We start from the raw sequence: 18350 nt of genomic DNA, 5'->3' as shown, positions 1-18350 counted from the left end.
CTTACCAAGTCATTTGTGCTTTTTGCAGCTTGTACTTTTGTGACCCTGTTGTGAAAATTCTCACATCAGTAGTGTTTCATACATACGATTTAAACTGCTGAGTTCTGAGTTAATAAATAAAAATGAAAACTATTAGGAGGAATTCATGGATTAACATTTAATTTGCACAGGCCAGGTGCGGTGGCTAAGGCCTGTAAATCCCAACATGGTGGGAGGCCTAGGCAGTCAGGAGTTTGAGACCAGCCTGGCCAATATAGTGAAATCCCATCTCTACTAAAAATACAAAAATTAGCCGGGCGTGGTGGCAGGCACCTGTAAACCAGCTACTTGGGAGGCTGAGGCAGGAGAATTGCTTGAACCTGGGAGATGGAGGTTGCAGTGAGCCGAGATCGCCCACTGCACTCCAGCCTGAGTGACAGAGCGAGACTCCATCTCAAACAAAAGCATTTAATTTGTACAGAAAAGACATTGAATTCTGCTTTTGCAAAATTATAAAGGGATCTGGGATCATTTTCATACCTTATGTAAAGATTAAGCATGTTTTTTAATGCTTTGGTGAAGAAATTAATGTTTATTGTCTGAATTTTAAACTTGTTCTCTAGATGTGTTTGAAGATTTCATTTCTCCTACCACTGCTGCCCAGACACTTTTGTTTACAGCCTGTAGTAAGAGGAAAGAGGTAGGCTTATTTAATGTTTAGATAACTTTTCTGTATTAAAATTTATTCAACTATACACTCAGTTTTAAATGTTAGTCATGTGAGTCATTTTGTTAGTATGTTTTTTAAGGACTATTGGCCTATTCAATAACAGTACTTTTCTCTTTTAATCTAGGTACTGCAAAAGACTATGGGATTTTGTTACCAGATTCTTACAGAACCAAATGCTGACCCTCGAAAAAAAGATGGAGCCCTGCATATGATTGGCTCTTTAGCTGAAATACTTCTGAAGGTATTCTTTAGTGTGTTTGTATGTGCATGAGTGTGCAAGTAGTTTTAAAAAATAAACAGCCAGCTAGGCACAGTGGCTCACTTCTATAATCCCAGCACTTTTGGGATGCTGAGGCAGGCAGAGTGCCTGAGCCCAGGAGTTTGAGACCAGCCTGGGCAACATAGTGAGACCCTCATCTCTATAAGGATAAAAAATAGGCCGGGTGTGGTGGCTCACGCCTGTAATCCCAACTATTTGAGAGGCCAAGGCGGGGTTATCACCTGAGGTCAGGAGTTGAAGACCAGCCTGGCCAACATAGTGAAACCCCGTGTCTACTAAAAATACAAAAATCAGCCAGGCGTGGTGGCTCATGCCTGTAATCCCAGCACTTTGGGAGGCCGAGGTGGGCAGATTACGGGGTCAGGAGATCGAGACCATCCTGGCTAACATGGTGAAACCCCGTCTCTACTAAAAATATAAAAAAAAATTTAGCCGGGCATGGTGGCTGGTGCCTGTATTCCCAGCTACTCGGGAGGCTGAGGAAGGAGAATGGCTTGAACCCAGGACACGGAGTTTGCAGTGAGCCGAGATCGTGCCACTGCAATCCAGCCTGGGCGACAGAGTGAGACTCTGTCTCAAAAAAAAAAAAAAAAAAAAATCAGCTGGGCATGATGATGGGCACCTGTAATCCCAGCTACTTAGGAGGCTGAGGCAGGAGAATCACTTGAACTTGGGAGGTGGAGGCTGCAGTGAGTTGAGGTCATGCCACTGCACTCCATGCTCCAGTCCAGGCGACAGAGACTCCATCTCAAAAAATAAATAAATAAATAAATAAATAAATAACAGCCTTATGGAGTGTACAACTCAGTGGTTTTTAGTTTATTCACAGTTGTATAACTATCACCCCCAGAAGGAACTCTGTATACATGAGCAGTCACTCCACATATCACCCCAAATCTCCCAACCCTAGGCTACCTATAGTCCACATTTTTTCTATGGATTTGTTTATTGTGGACATTTTATATAAATGGAATCATATAATATGTAGCTCTTTGTGGGTGACTTCTTTCATTTAGTGTAATGTTTTCAAGGATTATCCGTGTTGTAGCATGTTTCAGTACTTTTTCCTTTTTGTTGCCAAATTATATTTCATTATATTAATATATCACATTTTATTTACTCATTCATTAGTTGTTTCTACTTTCTGGCTGCTACAAATGTTGCTGTGAACATTCATGTTTAAATTTTTATGTGGACATATGTTTTCATTTTTCATGGGTATATACCTAGGAGTATGAATTGCTCGTCATAATTTGAGACACTGCAGGACCCATTTTCTAACGTAGCTATACCATTTTATATTTCTGCCAGCACTATATTTTGATTATAGCCATCCTAGTGAACGTGAAGTATTATGTCTTTGTGGCTTTGAAATTTCTCATGTGCTTACTGTCCATTTGTATATTTTCTTTAGAGAATATCTATTCAAATTGCTTGCCCCAAAAAAATTGCTTGCCTTTGGTTTTTTTTTTTCTTTTTTCTTTTTATTTTTTGAGATGGAGTCTTGCTCTGTCACCCAGGCTGGAGTGCAGTGGTGAGATCTTGGCTCGCTGCAGCCACCAGTCTCCCACATTCAAGTGATTCTCCTGCCTCAGCCTCCCAAGTAGCTGAGATTTCCGCCTCCCCGCCCCTCCCCCCGCCATATGCTGGAGTGCAGTGGCGCAATCTCGACTCACTGCAACCTCTGCCTTCCGGGTTCAAGTGATTCTCATGCCTCAGGTGCCTGCCACCAGCCTAATTTTTGTATTTTTAGTAGAGACGGGGTTTTGCCATGTTGGCCAGGCTGGTCTCAAGCTCCTGGCTTCAGGTGATCCGCCTGCCTCAGCCTCCCAAAGTGCCAGGATTACAGGCGTGAGCCACTGTGCCTGGCCCTTGCCCATTTTTAATCGGGTTATTTGTCTTTTTATAATTGAGTTGTTAGAAATCTTTACATTCTAAAGGCAGGCACTAAGTACTCACAGAATATTTAGTCATTGTATCTTTTATCTTTTCGTTTTTTGGAAATGGAGCCTCGCTCTGTTATGCAGGCTGGAGTGCAATGGCGTGATCTCTGCTCACTACAACCTCCACGTCCTGAGTTCAAGCGATTCTCCTGCCTCAGCCTCCCGAGTAGCTGGGACTGCAGACACCTGCCACCACACCAGCTAATTTTTGTATTTTCAGTAGAGACAGGGTTTCACCACGTTGGCCTGGCTGGTCTCAAACTCCTGACCTCAGGTGATCTACCCGCCTCAGCTTCCCAAAATGCTGGGATTACAGGCGTGAGCCACTGCACCCAGCCGTCTTTCATCTTTTCTATACCTGTTCACCCATCCTTCTCTTTGTTTATAAAGTATGTATTAAAGACATTCTAATCATTTGTGGCATAGAAGGCTGAGAATTAGTGAGTTCTCTTGGCAAATTCAAGTTTATCTATTCTTACCTTTCACTCAGCTTCACTTAGTGGTAATACCTTACATAGGTAGGCAAAGTTATCAAAAACATGAAGTTGATTTTGGTATGCTACTATCAACTAATCTATGGACTTTTTTAAAGTTTCACAAGATTTCCCACTGTGTCCTTTTTCTGTTCCATGACCCAGTCTAGGGTCTCACATTGCATTAAGTTGTCATGTCTGATTATGTAAGTGTTGATATATAAGTGTCATGTTTTTAATGTTGATTTAATGTGCAGTTTAAGGAACTCTTCTAAAAAGCTTCTTTGCACTTAGAAAATACTCACCTTGAATACTGAGAGTGCCTTTTTAGAGAATCACTTGAATCTGGGAGGTGGAGGTTGCAGTGAGCCGAAATTGTGCCACTGCACTCCAGCCTGGGCAACAGAGCAAGACTCTGTCTCAAAAAAAAAAGAAAAAAAAAAAGAGTGTGCCTTTTTAGATAGCCAGTTTATTCATTTGAAAGCAGGATTTTTCTCAGGTTATGTTATTTTCAGCCAGAAACTTTATCAGACAAGTTTTTTCATTTTAAAAGTTTCATGGTAACAGATAAAATTAACCAAACTTACATCAAACGCTATTGCTGGTAAGATTTGGCATAATGGCTTTCTAATCCAGGAATATAAAAACGTGAAAATGTGTTTAGTGGTTTTTGGTGGTGAAGTTCTGAAATAAGAAAATTGGTTGTGGATTCTGGGGTTCAAAGAATGAGAATAAATATATGTAACATTAATAGTAATTTTTAACAGTGTTATATCTGTTTGGAAATTGAGATGATTACATTTGGAACTGTATCAAAATAATTGTTGTTTATATTTACAGAAAAAGATCTATAAAGATCAGATGGAATACATGTTGCAGAATCATGTATTCCCTCTCTTCAGCAGTGAACTAGGCTACATGAGAGCAAGGGTATGTTTTAAAGCTGCATTATTTATATACTTTTGTCTTGTAATGAATGACTCTGTGGACTTTTATATTGAAACTTTTAAATGTTCACTTTGAAGGCTGTGTTTTATTTTAGGTTTCTGTTTAATGTAAATCTTTACATGGCTGCTGTAATGTGTGCATAGGTTTCATCTGTGTCTGGTAGCAGAGTCTGTCTGTGTTTTGCATTCAGATCTTGCTATCCACACAAACGTCATGCAGCCAAAGAGTAACTTGGGATCATAGTACTGGTCTAGTGTTGTCTCTGGACACATCTACCACTGGCCAGCCTCCAAATTCCCACACACAGAACTCAGGGAATAGAGATTAGCTTGGGGGAATTTAAGGTAAGGTATCTACACTAACTCACTGTGTTTTTACAAAAGGCTTGCTGGGTACTTCACTATTTTTGTGAAGTGAAGTTCAAAAGTGATCAGAACCTTCAAACAGCCTTAGAGCTAACGAGAAGATGTCTGATTGATGATAGAGAAATGCCTGTTAAAGTGGAAGCTGCCATTGCCCTTCAAGTATTGATCAGCAATCAAGAAAAAGGTAAAGGATTTTTGTAAGTCAAGAAAAGTGAATGTTGGCCAGGTGCGGTAGGTCACACCTGTAATCTTAGCACTTCGGTAGGCTTAGGTGGGAAGAGCGCTTGAAGCCAGGTGTTCAAGACCAGTCTGGGCAACATCTCTACAAAAAAAATTTTTTAAAATTAACTGGGCATAGTGGCTTGTACCTGTAGTGCCAGCTACTTGGGAGTCTGAGGCAGCAGGATCACTAGAGCCCGACAGTTTTAGGCTGCAGTGTTCTACGATTGCCACTACTCTCCAGCCTGGGCAACAGATCAAAACCCTGCCTCTTATGAAAAGATATATATATCTATATATAAAATATATATTAATTGTAAAAAGCCATAATCCTAGAAACTTGGCATACTTCCTTTTTATGTGAAAGTACTTTTTAAAAAACTCATTGATATTTGTTATATCAGGTTTTAAGAAGTTTTAGGGGTTTTATGCAAGTTTTTTACTCTTTCTCTTACAGCTAAAGAATATATCACACCATTCATCAGGCCTGTAATGCAGGCTCTTCTTCATATTATAAGAGAAACAGAAAATGATGACCTTACCAATGTAATTCAGAAAATGATCTGTGAATATAGTGAAGAAGTTACTCCTATTGCAGTAGAAATGACACAACATTTGGTATGTTGTTTGAACCTACCATATTTGCAAGCATTTTAATGTAGCTCTCAGTATGTTCCAGGTTGTGTCACAAGTGGCTTGCCTTACCTTATAGCAGTCCACCTTTTTGGCATCTGGGATCGGTTTCATGGAAGATAATTTTTCCACAGATGGTCCGGCGGACATGGCTTTGGGATGAAACTGTTCCACCTCTTATCATCAGGCAGGCAATGGTTTCTCATAAGGAGTGTGCAACCTAGATCCTTGAATGCACATTTTACAGTAGGGTTCACACTCCTATGAGAATTTCCGGGAGTAATGCTGCCTCACCTACCACTTATCTACTGGTCCTAACAGGCCATGGACCAGTACCAGTCCACTGCCTGGAGACTGGGGACCCCTGCCTTATAGTAGATATTTCACAGACATTACTGTGTAGCACATAAAGCCCTTGACAGATACTTACTTAATTCTAACACAATCGTGTGTCAGAATTATTCCTATTTTACAGAGAAAATGTGAGGTGTAAAATGGTTAATTGCCTAAGCTAGGCAGGGTGCGGTTGGGATTTGTATATGGGCCTTCACGATACTTGTTCTTAACTACTACCTCAGGCTGCAGCATGACTATCTGTGTAGTGGCCTGGAATGCTCAAAATAATCTATTGAATTTTACAAAAGATAAATCAGTGACCCCCTTGATGATTAAATATACTTTTATTTGGACATTGTCAAGTGTTACCAGTAATATTAATGAAAACTATTCATAATATTAAGTACTTTTTATACCTTGCCTCATTTAGTCCTCATACAGTGTCTGTGAAATCCCCAAAGTGGCATGCAGAAAAGGTCAAGAGAAGTCAAGTAGCTTGTTCAAGGTCACCCAATGAGTAGACTATTTGATTATAGAGCTCAAGCTCTTTATTATCATTAATCAATTTGGAGACATTGATTTGTTGTGGTATCCCTATGAGAACGTTCTAAGAATTAAAAGTCTTAGACCAAAACATATTTATAATGCCTCAGTGACAAACTTGAGTTATATTCTCTTGAATCTAGGCAATGACATTTAACCAAGTAATCCAGACGGGGCCAGATGAAGAAGGTAGTGATGACAAAGCAGTTACTGCTATGGGAATTCTGAATACAATTGATACACTTCTTAGTGTAGTTGAAGATCATAAAGAGGTAAGAAGATGATCTAGTGTTGCAGTTTTTCAAGCCATTTTATGCTTTTTAGAGGGCTCTAATATCTCTCTGGCATCTCATGTACCATGTTTTTGCCATTTTCCCTTTTATAAAGATAAGACTGGTACATTATATTTTAAGTTCTAAAGTATTAGTAGAAGGAATAGGAAGCAGGTATTTGTTTTACCATCTTAGGGCTCAGGATTTTGGCTCCTCGTTATGTTTTCTCAGATCCAGAAATATGATGGTTCCCAGGAAAAAAAAAATTTTTTCTTAGTTTTCTTTTTCTTTGAAAAGTTTTGGCGAAATACACATAACATAAAATTTACAATCCTAACCATTTTTAAGTATATAGTTCACTAATATTAAGTATATTCACATTGTTATGCAACCATCACTACCATCTTCCTAGTTTTCTTCTTTTCTAGTTGTCTTTTGGAAAAGTAAGAATTGTAATAATGGATTTTTTTTTCTTTTTTCTTTTTTCTTTTTTTTTTTTTGAGATGGAGTCTCGCTCTGTCGCCCAGGCTGGATTGCAATGGTCACTGCACCTGGCCCTGAAATTGTTTTTCTTAACATAATGGAAATATTCTAAGTGTTAAAAATGTAATAAAGTTTAGGTGATTAAGAAGTTTTGGTTATAGTTTTCTTGTTATTTACTCTTTTTTCTGTATGTTTTAAATAATTCCATTTTTAAAAAAATCCATTATTGGGCGGCCGGGCACAGTGGCTCATGCCTGTAATCCCAGCACTTTGAGAAGCCGAGGTGGGCAGATCACCTGAGGTCAGGAGTTCAAGACCAGCCTAGCCAACGTGGTGAAACCCCTGTCTCTACTAAAAATACAAAAATTAGCTGGGTGTGGTGGTGGGCGCCTGTAATCCCAGCTACTTGGGAGGCTGAGGCAGGAGAATCACTTGAACCCGAGAGGCAGAGGCTACAGTGAGCCAAGATCGCGCCACTGCACTCCAGCCTGGGCGACAGAGTGAGACACTGTGTCAGAAAAGAAAGAAAGAAAGAAAAACAATTTCAGATAGATGCAGTTGAAAGCCCTCAGGGGACCACTTCCTAACCCCTTTTCCCTACTTCCTTTCTTCCCGTAGAAGTAACACTGTCATGAATTTGGTGTTTATAATTCCAAAGCAGATGCTTGTAATGTATCTCTTATCCATAAATTACATGTTTTCAGATTATCTGCAAGTTGCCTTTTGCAGCATGAGGTTTTTCACTAAACTTTTTTTTTTTTTTTTTTTTTGAGTCTCCCTTTGTTGCCTAGGCAGGAGTGCAGTGGCGCCATCTTGGCTCACCGCAACCTCTGCCTCCCAGGTTTAAGTGATTCTCCTGCCTCAGCCTCCTGAGCAACTGGGAGTACAGGCACGTACCACCACGCCCAGCTAATTTTTCTATTTTTAGTAGAGACAGGGTTTCACCACAGGGTTTCCTGACTTGAGGTCAGGACCTCAAGTGATCCGCCTCCCTCGACCTCCCAAAGTGCAGAGATTACAGGCGTGAGCCACCACACCAGCCACGTAAACTGTTTTTGTATTCTGCCTTATAATTGAATATAAGCAGAAGCCATGACCAATCCTATAGGTGCTTTATGTTTTAACAGATTGTTTATTCTATTTTAGGAGTTGTAAATGTATTAAGTTCTGTGTATTTGAAATGGATGTCTTGTTTTTATATCTGATTAGTGGATATTATTTTACCCTTCCTCCCCTTAACATTCTTATGGCCCTCAGGGATTTGGGATCTAATTTAGGACTATCTAGACAATTATAGAGGAATTTGTATTTCCTGTCAGTCTTGAGTTGGGGGCTGAGTTCACATTCCATGGTTCAATATATCTAATAAAATTTGAAAAACTAAGGTGACTTAAGGATTATTGGGATTCATAGCAATAATGCCTTCCTTTGGATAATTTCTCTGAGTCATTGACAGTGACTTTTCAATTACATTGAGCTGAATTAATATCTCTATTTGCACATAACAGATGGGCTATCTTCCGAATGGTCTTTTTTTTTTTTTTTTTTTTTTTTTTTGAGATGCAGTTTTGCTCTTGTTGCCCAGGCTGGACTACAATGGCACTCGGCTCACTGCGACCTCCACCTCCTGGGTTCAAGCAATTCTCCTGCCTCAGCCTCCCAAATAGCTGGGATTACAGGCACCCGTTATCATGCCTGGCTAATTTTTTCTATTTTTAGTAGAGACGGAGTTTCACCATGCTGGCCAGGCTGGTTGCAAACTCCTGACCTCAGGTGATCCCACCCGCCTTGGCTTCCCAAAGTGCTGGGATTACGGGCGTGAGCCACCGCGCCCGGCCAACTCCTTTATTTTCATAGTTGTTTGCATTTTTCGAGAATGTTGTTTTTTCCTTTTTAGGTAAATTAAGCTAGCCATTCCTTGTGTTTTTCTCATTGTAATGGTATTTCATTCTATTTTTATCTGAGATCACAATTTCATAATGTGTAAGTCATTTTAAAACAAAGACTTATTTTTTTCACAATATTGACTTTATATTTAAGTGTACTGTTATAGTATGCGTTATCTTACTAAGTCATTTAGTGGGCTGTAACTGCATATGATTTTTTTCTTCTCTTTTAGATAACCCAACAGCTTGAGGGAATCTGCTTACAGGTCATTGGTACTGTTTTACAACAGCATGTCTTAGGTATTATACCTCTGATTGTGCTAAGAATTTAGTGCTATTTCACATGAGCAAGCATTTTCCTAATGACTTAGTATTCTCTTTTAGAATTCTATGAGGAGATCTTCTCTTTAGCGCACAGTTTGACATGTCAACAAGTGTCTCCACAGATGTGGCAGCTACTACCCCTTGTATTTGAAGTCTTTCAGCAAGATGGCTTTGATTACTTTACAGGTGAGTCAAATCAGCATGGAAATACTGAGGGTTTTCCCTGCTTTGATTTATTTGTAGCTTACCATTTGAACATACACTTTTTTTTTTGAGTCGGAATTTCGCTCTTGTTGCCCAGGCTGGAGTGCAATGGCGATCTTGGCTCACCGCAACCTACGCCTCCTGGGTTCAAGTGATTCTCCTGCCTCAGCCTCCCAAGTAGCTGGGATTAAAGGCATGCGCCACCATGCCCAGCTAATTTTGTATTCTTGGTAGAGACAGAGTTTCTCCATGTTGGTCAGGCTGGTCTCAAACTCCCAACCTGAGGTGATCCGCCCACCTCAGCCTCCCAAAATGCTGGGATTACAGGCATGAGCCACTGCGCCTGGCCTGAACGTACACTTTTGAATGTTCAGACTGCTTCACTGTTTGGAACAATTATCAGTAGAAGTTAATGCTCAGTGGTGATGCATGGTGTTGATTTCTGCTATATAATTTAGTTATTTTAGGTTTATTCTTTGTTAACACACATACATACCCACACACCCCCTTGTAATCTTCTCCATATAAATGTAAAAATGTGTCTATAATTTTTATGTTTAAGTACAAAGAAAATCACTTTAATAATAGGTTCATTTCTACATTTAATTATAAATGAATATGTTTTAATTAAAACTGAATGTTAAGGCCAGGCCTAGTGGATCACGCCTGTAATCCTAGCACTTTGGGAAGGTGGGAAAGCACTTCACTCCGGGAGTTCTCAACCAGCCTGGGCTATTAGACTCTGTCTCTAAAAAAAACTTTTAAAAATTAATCAGGCGAGGTGGAGTGTGCCTATAGTCCCAGCTACCTAGGAGGCTGAGGTGGGAGGATCACCTGAGTCCAGGATTTTGGTGTTACAGTGAGTTTTAATCACATCACTGTACTCCATCCTGGGCAACAGAGTGAGAGTGTCACCCCCTCCCCCCAAAAACAGGTGAATGTTAGAGACAAAATGATCTCATAGATTTGCCTTTTTCTAAGGAAATTTTTCAAAAGCAAAGAAAGCATTTGTGTTACTAAAGATGTGTAACTGATGTTTTTTATTAATACAGATATGATGCCCCTCCTTCATAATTATGTAACAGTTGATACAGACACACTTCTGTCTGACACCAAGTATCTTGAAATGATATACAGTATGTGCAAAAAGGTAGGTCATTTTTATATATCAGATTTCATGAGGCTTCTGCTATAAAATATATAAAATTGTGAAAACTCATGTGATACCACATTGTAGTAATAAACATGTAAACATGGATCTGACAGAATTAAGGGCTTTAAAAGTTAAAAGTCATTGGTCATTGGTCCCTAGATGCCACAGCTTTGATAAATATATGTCTTTTGTGTGCCTTCTGACACTTGGAATTTGTTTTTGAATTTTAGAGTGCCCGGAGTTTAACTAACATAGTCTTATGGAATCAAAAGAAGGAAAAGAGTCAAGAACTTGAGAGATTTTTGAAAGGATTAGGAATGGATAGAGATGTTTTATAAAGGAAAAGGTTAGCAGCTGTAGGTTTACAACAAGCAATAGGGAATGAATGTCTCCCTTTTGTTTGGTTGGGGAAACAAATAAACTGGAGTCCATCAATGTCAAAGTCAGTGTAATTGGTAGCATTTTAATTTCTAGCAATGTCTGTTGTAGGTCATTAGAAAATGATTTGCTCCATGAAGTTTTTAGATTTCTTTCACTCATCTCTTTCCCTTCTGAACACAAAGTCACACATAATCATCTAGTTATGTTAGTCATTGTTTACTGCCAATTATATTATTTATATTAATATTCTGGGGCAGAGATATACCTATACTATCTATATTTCTATTCCTGAACACTTATTCATACGTTTTTACTCATCTAGTTTTCACTAGCCTTCAAGTCCATGTTCATTTCCTGTCTGGAGTTTAATGTTGCCCTATAAGGCAACATTTGCCCTCAACAGGCTGCCTCTTCCTCCCTCCATTCCTCCCTCCCCTACTGGTTTTTTTTTTTGTTATTGTTGTTTTCTTTTTTAAAGAGAAAAGGGTTTCCTAGAAATGTCAACATCTTAGCTTTTTGTAGTTCTTTACAGGAGAAAGGTTAGGTGTTTTAGCTACCACCTGTGTATGAGAAGTTAGTGGTTGTCAACTTGCTGTAATCCAGAATGGCACTACAGGATAGGTACTTGGATCACAAAGACCAAGATGCCAGAGGGCTAGACTATGAAAGATAGGAGGCAGACAGCTCCAGATCCTCACAGCTATCCAGATCCTTTAGTCTTTCATCTGTGCAATGAACATTGCAGTTATTTGGTATTAATTAGGGTACATCAAGTAATACTCAGAGCCTGTACACAGGGTAGGAAATTGTTTCCCTGATTTAGATATCTGATTTAAAGGATAAAGCCTTACTGCAATTTATATTCTGTTTTGATCAGGTTCTTACAGGAGTTGCAGGAGAAGATGCAGAGTGTCATGCAGCAAAATTGTTAGAGGTCATCATTCTGCAGTGCAAAGGGCGTGGCATTGACCAGGTCAGTGAAGCTAATAATGATTTGTAGTTCAGGGGGTAATCTTTTCCTTCCACTTTCTTTCTTCATTTTTTGGCATTTGTTGCATATTCTGTATGTTTTTGTTTATTGAGACATCTAGACAACTAATATTTTTAGTTTAAAATTTAACTAATATGTAATAATGATCATATGTTTAATATATAGGAGTTGGACTAAGTTTTATGGCTACTTTGTTATCATGAAAGGTAAACTTTGGCTTAAGATTTTTTGGATAGCTTTAGTAATTAAATATCCATGGTCAGTTTTTTTTGTTTCGTTTTGTTTGTGTTTTTTTGTTTGTTTGTTTGTTTGTTTGTTTGTTTTTTTGAATCAGAGTCTCGCTCTGTTGCCCAGGCTGGAGTGCAGTGGCACATTCTCTGATCACTGCAACCAGATTCAAGCAGTTCTCCTGCCTCAGCCTCCCAAGTAGCTGGGATTACAGGCACACACCACCACACCCGCCTAATTTTATATGTGTATATATATGTGTGTGTGTATATATATATATATGTGTGTGTATATATAAATATATTTTTTTGTTTTTGTTTTGTTTTTTGTTTTGTTTTGTTTTTGTGAGACGCTGTCTCGGCCTGTCGCCTAGGCTGGAGTGCAGTTGTGCAATCTCAGCTCACTGCAACCTCTGCCTCCCAGGTTCAAGCAGTTCTCTGCCTCAGCCTCCAGAGTAGCTGGGATTACAGGCGCCTGCCACCACACCCGGCTAATTTTTTATATTTTTAGTAGAGATGGAGTTTCGCCATTTTGGCCAGGCTGGTCTCAAACTCCTGACCTCAAGTGTTCTGCCCGCCTCAGACTCCCAAAGTGCTGGGATTACAGGCATGAGCCACGTTACCCGGCCCATGGTCAATTTTAATAGGAACATTGTGAAGCCATGATTGATATCGTTGTGAGCTTTTATTTATTTATTTATTTATTTTATATATTTTTTTGAGACAGAGTCTCACTCTGTCGCCCAGGCTGGAGTGCAGTGGCGCGATCTCGGCTCACTCCTCCACCTTCCGGGTTCACACCGTTCTCCTTCCTCAGCCTCCCAAGTAGCTGGGACTACAGGCACCCGCCATCACGCCTGGCTAATTTTTTTTATTTTTAGTAGAGACGGGGTTTCACTGTGTTAGCCAGGATGGTCTCGATCTCCTGACCTCGTGATCCGCCTGCCTCAGCCTCCCAAAGTGCTGGGATTACAGTCGTGAGCCACCACTCCCGGCCCGTCGTGAGCTTTTAATAGCGCCATGAAGACTACTAGACTTTCTCTAAAATTAGATGTCCCAGTGCAGTGCCTCAGCAGTAAATATTGGTCATCTAATGCTACAATAGGGTTAATTGAGGCAACAAAGAAGTTAATATTTTTAGAATGTTTGAATGCTATTAATTATAGTCTTAGAATATCTTGCTATCTTTTTTTGTAGTGCATTCCCTTATTCGTGGAAGCAGCCTTAGAAAGACTGACAAGAGAGGTTAAGACAAGTGAACTTCGAACTATGTGTCTGCAAGTTGCAATTGCAGCTTTGTATTATAATCCACACCTACTACTCAATACCTTAGAAAATCTTCGCTTCCCTAATAATGTTGAACCAGTTACAAATCATTTTATTACACAGTGGCTTAATGATGTTGACTGTTTCTTGGGGTAAGTGACGTATTGCAGTTTTACTACATTTGCTTTGGGAGGAACTCTGCTTATTTAAGAAAAGAAAACTTTTTTTTTTTTTTTTTAGGCTTCATGATAGAAAGATGTGTGTTCTCGGACTCTGTGCTCTTATTGATATGGAACAGATACCCCAAGTTTTAAATCAGGTTTCTGGACAGATTTTGCCAGCTTTTATTCTTTTATTTAACGGATTGAAAAGAGCATATGCCTGCCATGCAGAACACGAGAATGACAGTGATGATGATGATGAAGCTGAAGATGATGATGAAACCGGTAAGGGATTTTCAATGGAAGAAGACAAAACTTACCTACTTAGAAATATTACCGCACTGGGCCGGGTGCAGTGGCTCAGGCCTGTAATCCCAGCACTTTGGGAGGCCGAGGCAGGTGGATCACAAGGTCAGGAGTTCGAGACCAGCCTGGCCAGTATGGTGAAACCCCGCCTCTACTAAAAATACAAAAATTAGCTGGGTGTAGTGGTGGGCACTCGTAGTCCCAGCTACTTGGGAGGCTGAGGCAGGAGAATCGCTTGAAACCATGAGGCAGAGGTTGCAGTGAGCCAAGATTGCATCACTGCACTCCAGCCTGGGTAACAGAGCGAGACTCCATCTCAGATTAAAAAAAAAAAAAAAAAAAAATCACTAGCCCTTCTCCCAAATAAATGTGGGATCATACCCAAATGCTTTCATTCACAGAAAAGACTTCCTATCTTCTCACTAGAGTGATGTAATCAGGAACCTCAGCTGTATCACCAACATGTAGAACAGTTCAAATCATTATAGTATGCAACCAACAAAGATTTGTTCATTTTACACATTCTCAGCACTGTAGATACAAAGATGAATGAGATGTCATGCAGTTCTTCAAAAGTTTTCTATCCCACTGTGGGAAAGTATTACAAAGCCAAATAATTATGTATATAATAATAGAGTTGACACGAAGTGCTGAGTCCACTTAACAGCGAGAGATTATAGCTCCCTTTTTTATATGGTGGCATGAGCCTATAGTCCCAGCTACTTGGAAGTCTGAGGTATCAGATTCGCTTGAGCCCAGGAGTTTGGGTTTTTTTTTTTTTTTTTTTTCTTTTGAGACGGAGTTTTGCTCCTGTTGCCCAGGCTGGAGTGCAATGGCGCGATCTTGGCTCACTGCAACATCTGCCTCCCGGGTTCAAGCAATTCTCCTGCCTCAGCCCCCCAAATAGCTGGGATTATAGGCACGTGCCACCATGCCCAGCTTATTTTTGTGTTTTTAGTAGAGACGGGATTTCACCGTGTTGGCCAGGCTGGTCTCAAACTCCTGACCTCAGATGATCCACCTTCCTGGGCCTCCCAAAGTGCTGGGATTACAGGTGTGAGCCACTGCACTGAGCCGTGAAACCCCATTTCTTTAAAAAAAAGTTGTGGGGATTACATGAGGGAATCCTTGACGCTTAAATAGTGCTTGGCAGATGGCACTGAATTAACAGTATTAACAAAGGTACACATATCATTATAGTTACTATTAAAGATTTATGGGGTTTTTTTGTTGGTTTGTTTTTTGTTGTTGTTGTTGTTGAGACGGAGTCTGGTTCTGTCGCCAAGCTGGAGTGCAGTGGCAGTCTTGGCTCACTGCAACCTCCGACTCCAGGGTTCAAGCGATTCTCCTGCCTCAGCCTCCCAAGTAGCTGGGATTACAGGCGTGTGCCACCACACCTGGCTAATTTTTTTTATTTTTAGTAGAGATGGGGTTTCACCGTGTTGGCCAGGGTGGTCTCAATCTCCTGAGCTCGTGATCTGCCTGCCTCGGCCTCCTAAAGTGTTGGGATTACAGGCGTGAGCCACCGCGCCTGGCGAATTATGGGGTTTTCTTTTTATTTTTAAGCTTCTAAAGATTTATGGTCTTAATGTTGACTGAATTTATTGGAGACATCCATCCTATCATCTATTAATTCTAAAACCTAAGTATACCTGCACTATAACATTATGTTAATTAAATGTTGATAAATACATTTTATCTATAAGACTGTACACTATCAGTGTATAAATTGATAAAATATTAAGAGAAATTATTGTAAGGGTTTCAACATAAGATAGCTATTGCTATTTTTGTCTTTTATCATTTACTAACTTAGCCAGCCATTTAAAAAAAATCTTACAGAAGGTTTAGTGGGTGTAATGGTAGTGTGTTCATACTGTGCAGTCCTTTTTCAGATGTCTAGTATTAAGAACACATTAAATCAAGGTTGGTTTTCTTGGACTCCTATGGGAATTTTCATTTCTATTCATTGTTGAACATGTATTTAAACACCAATTCCTGGAGCTCTCTCTTGTTACTTGTGACTTGTAATTTACTGACAGTGATTGAGATGATTGTCAATTTGTTGAGTAACAAAATATCTCATTGTTATAAAAGTACTTATATTATGACTTGGCAGAGGAACTGGGGAGTGATGAAGATGATATTGATGAAGATGGGCAAGAATATTTGGAGATTCTGGCTAAGCAGGCTGGTGAAGATGGAGATGATGAAGATTGGGAAGAAGATGATGCTGAAGAGACTGCTCTGGAAGGCTATTCCACAATCATTGATGATGAAGATAACCCTGTTGATGAGTATCAGATATTTAAAGCTATCTTTCAAAGTAAGTCAACTTGTTACATGTGGATCCATTTCATTGAACAAATCTATTGTAGTTTCTGCCTGCCCTTTAAAGGAAGAGTTTGGAGGATATCAAACCCAGACTAGAAAAGGCTGGTTAGGCAAAGTAACCAAAATTATTTCTAAGGTTGCCATAGTTTCTGAGTATTCTTTATTCATCCTGTTATTTTACATTTAGTTTGTAATTTTGGAAGATTATAGGAAAATAATGTAGTTCAAAAAAGTATACAGTGACAGTGCCTCTTTGCTACTTCTGATTCCCAGTCTCCCAGCTTTCCTCAGAAGTAACCACTCTTACGTGTATACCTGTTTGTTGTATGTTATTATTTGTGTGTATCCTTTTTTCCTGCCCAAACCTACACTTACCTGTTAGAGTATATTAGCATTTATGGCGTATGATCTTATAATTCTTTTTTTCCTATATTCTATGATGTGTTAACTAATTTAATCTATTATTACTAAATTAGCACTTTTGGCATAATCAAATTTTTAGCTTTAAACAACTAATTTAACCTTGAGATTTTTGAATTATATATGCCTAGGATTCTGGAGCCACATACACTGTTAAATATTCCAAGAAAAGTCCACTGTTCCTATAATGTGTCATTGTATGTGGCTCCAGAATACTAGGTTCTGGTTGGTTTTTACCATCATTTACTTGGATTTCAACAAGGTATAGCATCTGTGTTTTACCATCCACGTTAAGAAGTTAAATTTCCGCTGTATTTGAAACATCCTTTCCTCTCACAGTTAATTGCTATTATATATCATTTCCTATGCATTGGGAACTGATGAATATATTTTTTGATAGAATACATTATCTGATAACCAAGGATTTGAGTCTTCTAAGCCCATGACAAGGCAGTTTTGATGCAAGGTTACAGAAGCACAAAGTGCTGGTTTCTGAGCTACATGGCAGCAAGAACTGATTGAAGTGCCTAACTTGTTGTTTCTGTGCCTTGTACTTTGTAGACAGACACCACATGTCAGTCCCTAAAGGATGGTTCCTAACACGGGGCCCATGTACCAAAGTAGCCTTGATGATTTTCAAGTTGCTTTAGCTCTGAATCTTTTAAGATGGTTGGGTTAGCCTTATTCCTGAAGTCTCCCTGGTTTGTTACTTACTATATAAGAACTAGTTAGGCTCTGAGTCCTTATTTGCTAGAGAGATGGATCGTAAGAATGATTAGAGTTTTTGGAGGCATAAAGATAAGTTGTAATTAATTTTTATTCCTATATCTGTTGTTTCACAAATATGGTAATTTTAAAAATTATTGGGAGAATATAAAATAGATCAGAATTTCAGTATTGCCTCGGGATGGAGTAGGAGGAATAGTATAGAACGGAGCTACCAAGCCTCTCTTATTCATGTTGTTTTTCCCTTGTTTTTGTTTTTTGATAGCTATTCAAAATCGTAATCCTGTGTGGTATCAGGCACTGACTCACGGTCTTAATGAAGAACAAAGAAAACAGTTACAGGACATAGCAACTCTGGCTGATCAAAGAAGAGCAGCCCATGGTATGTTAATTAACTGTAACTCTTCTTTAATTAGTGACTTTTATAGCTTTAAAATTTTACAGGTTTTAAATTTTATATCATTTAAGATGATATAAAAGGTATAGTTGTCGCAGGTGATAGGAGTTTAATATGAGGGATTTAATTCAAGATAACTTAATTTTGGCTTTGGCTACAGTTCGCTTTTTTTTTTTTTTTTTTTTTTTTGAGATGGCGTCTTGCTCTGTCGCCCAGGCTGGAGTGCGGTGACGCGATGTCAGCTCACTGCAAGCTCCACCTCCCGGGTTCATGCCATTTTTCTGCCTCAGCCTCTCAAGTAGCTGGGACTACAGGCACCTGCCACTACACCTGGCTAATTTTTTGTATTTTTAGTAGAGACAGGTTTTCA

At 39.3% G+C, this 18350-nt stretch overlaps 1 protein-coding gene and 1 non-coding gene across 4 annotated transcripts in view; both read left to right on the top strand.

Moving 5' to 3' along the window:
* Positions 1–18350, top strand: part of IPO7 (importin 7) — a 61442-nt gene that overhangs the window by 38921 nt on the left and 4171 nt on the right. For all 3 annotated transcript variants that reach the window (XM_054439290.2, XM_063671936.1, XM_063671937.1), the window contains 14 exons: positions 603–679; positions 834–950; positions 4246–4335; positions 4737–4902; positions 5395–5555; positions 6593–6721; positions 9324–9390; positions 9475–9600; positions 10671–10768; positions 12030–12125; positions 13568–13788; positions 13877–14082; positions 16223–16429; positions 17849–17965. In XM_054439290.2, coding sequence (XP_054295265.1) covers positions 603–679; positions 834–950; positions 4246–4335; positions 4737–4902; positions 5395–5555; positions 6593–6721; positions 9324–9390; positions 9475–9600; positions 10671–10768; positions 12030–12125; positions 13568–13788; positions 13877–14082; positions 16223–16429; positions 17849–17965 — 1878 coding nt within the window. The remainder of the gene's footprint in view (positions 1–602; positions 680–833; positions 951–4245; positions 4336–4736; positions 4903–5394; positions 5556–6592; positions 6722–9323; positions 9391–9474; positions 9601–10670; positions 10769–12029; positions 12126–13567; positions 13789–13876; positions 14083–16222; positions 16430–17848; positions 17966–18350) is intronic.
* On the top strand, positions 4479–4660 carry LOC129009138 (small nucleolar RNA SNORA23). The gene has a single exon (XR_008492675.1). It is a non-coding gene; the product is annotated as a small nucleolar RNA SNORA23 (small nucleolar RNA).

Source organism: Pongo pygmaeus, chromosome 9 (assembly GCF_028885625.2).
Source record: "Pongo pygmaeus isolate AG05252 chromosome 9, NHGRI_mPonPyg2-v2.0_pri, whole genome shotgun sequence".
NCBI classification, from domain to species: domain Eukaryota; kingdom Metazoa; phylum Chordata; class Mammalia; order Primates; family Hominidae; genus Pongo; species Pongo pygmaeus.
Note: the sequence above shows the minus strand (reverse complement) of the source record. Positions and strands in the feature narration are given on the sequence as shown.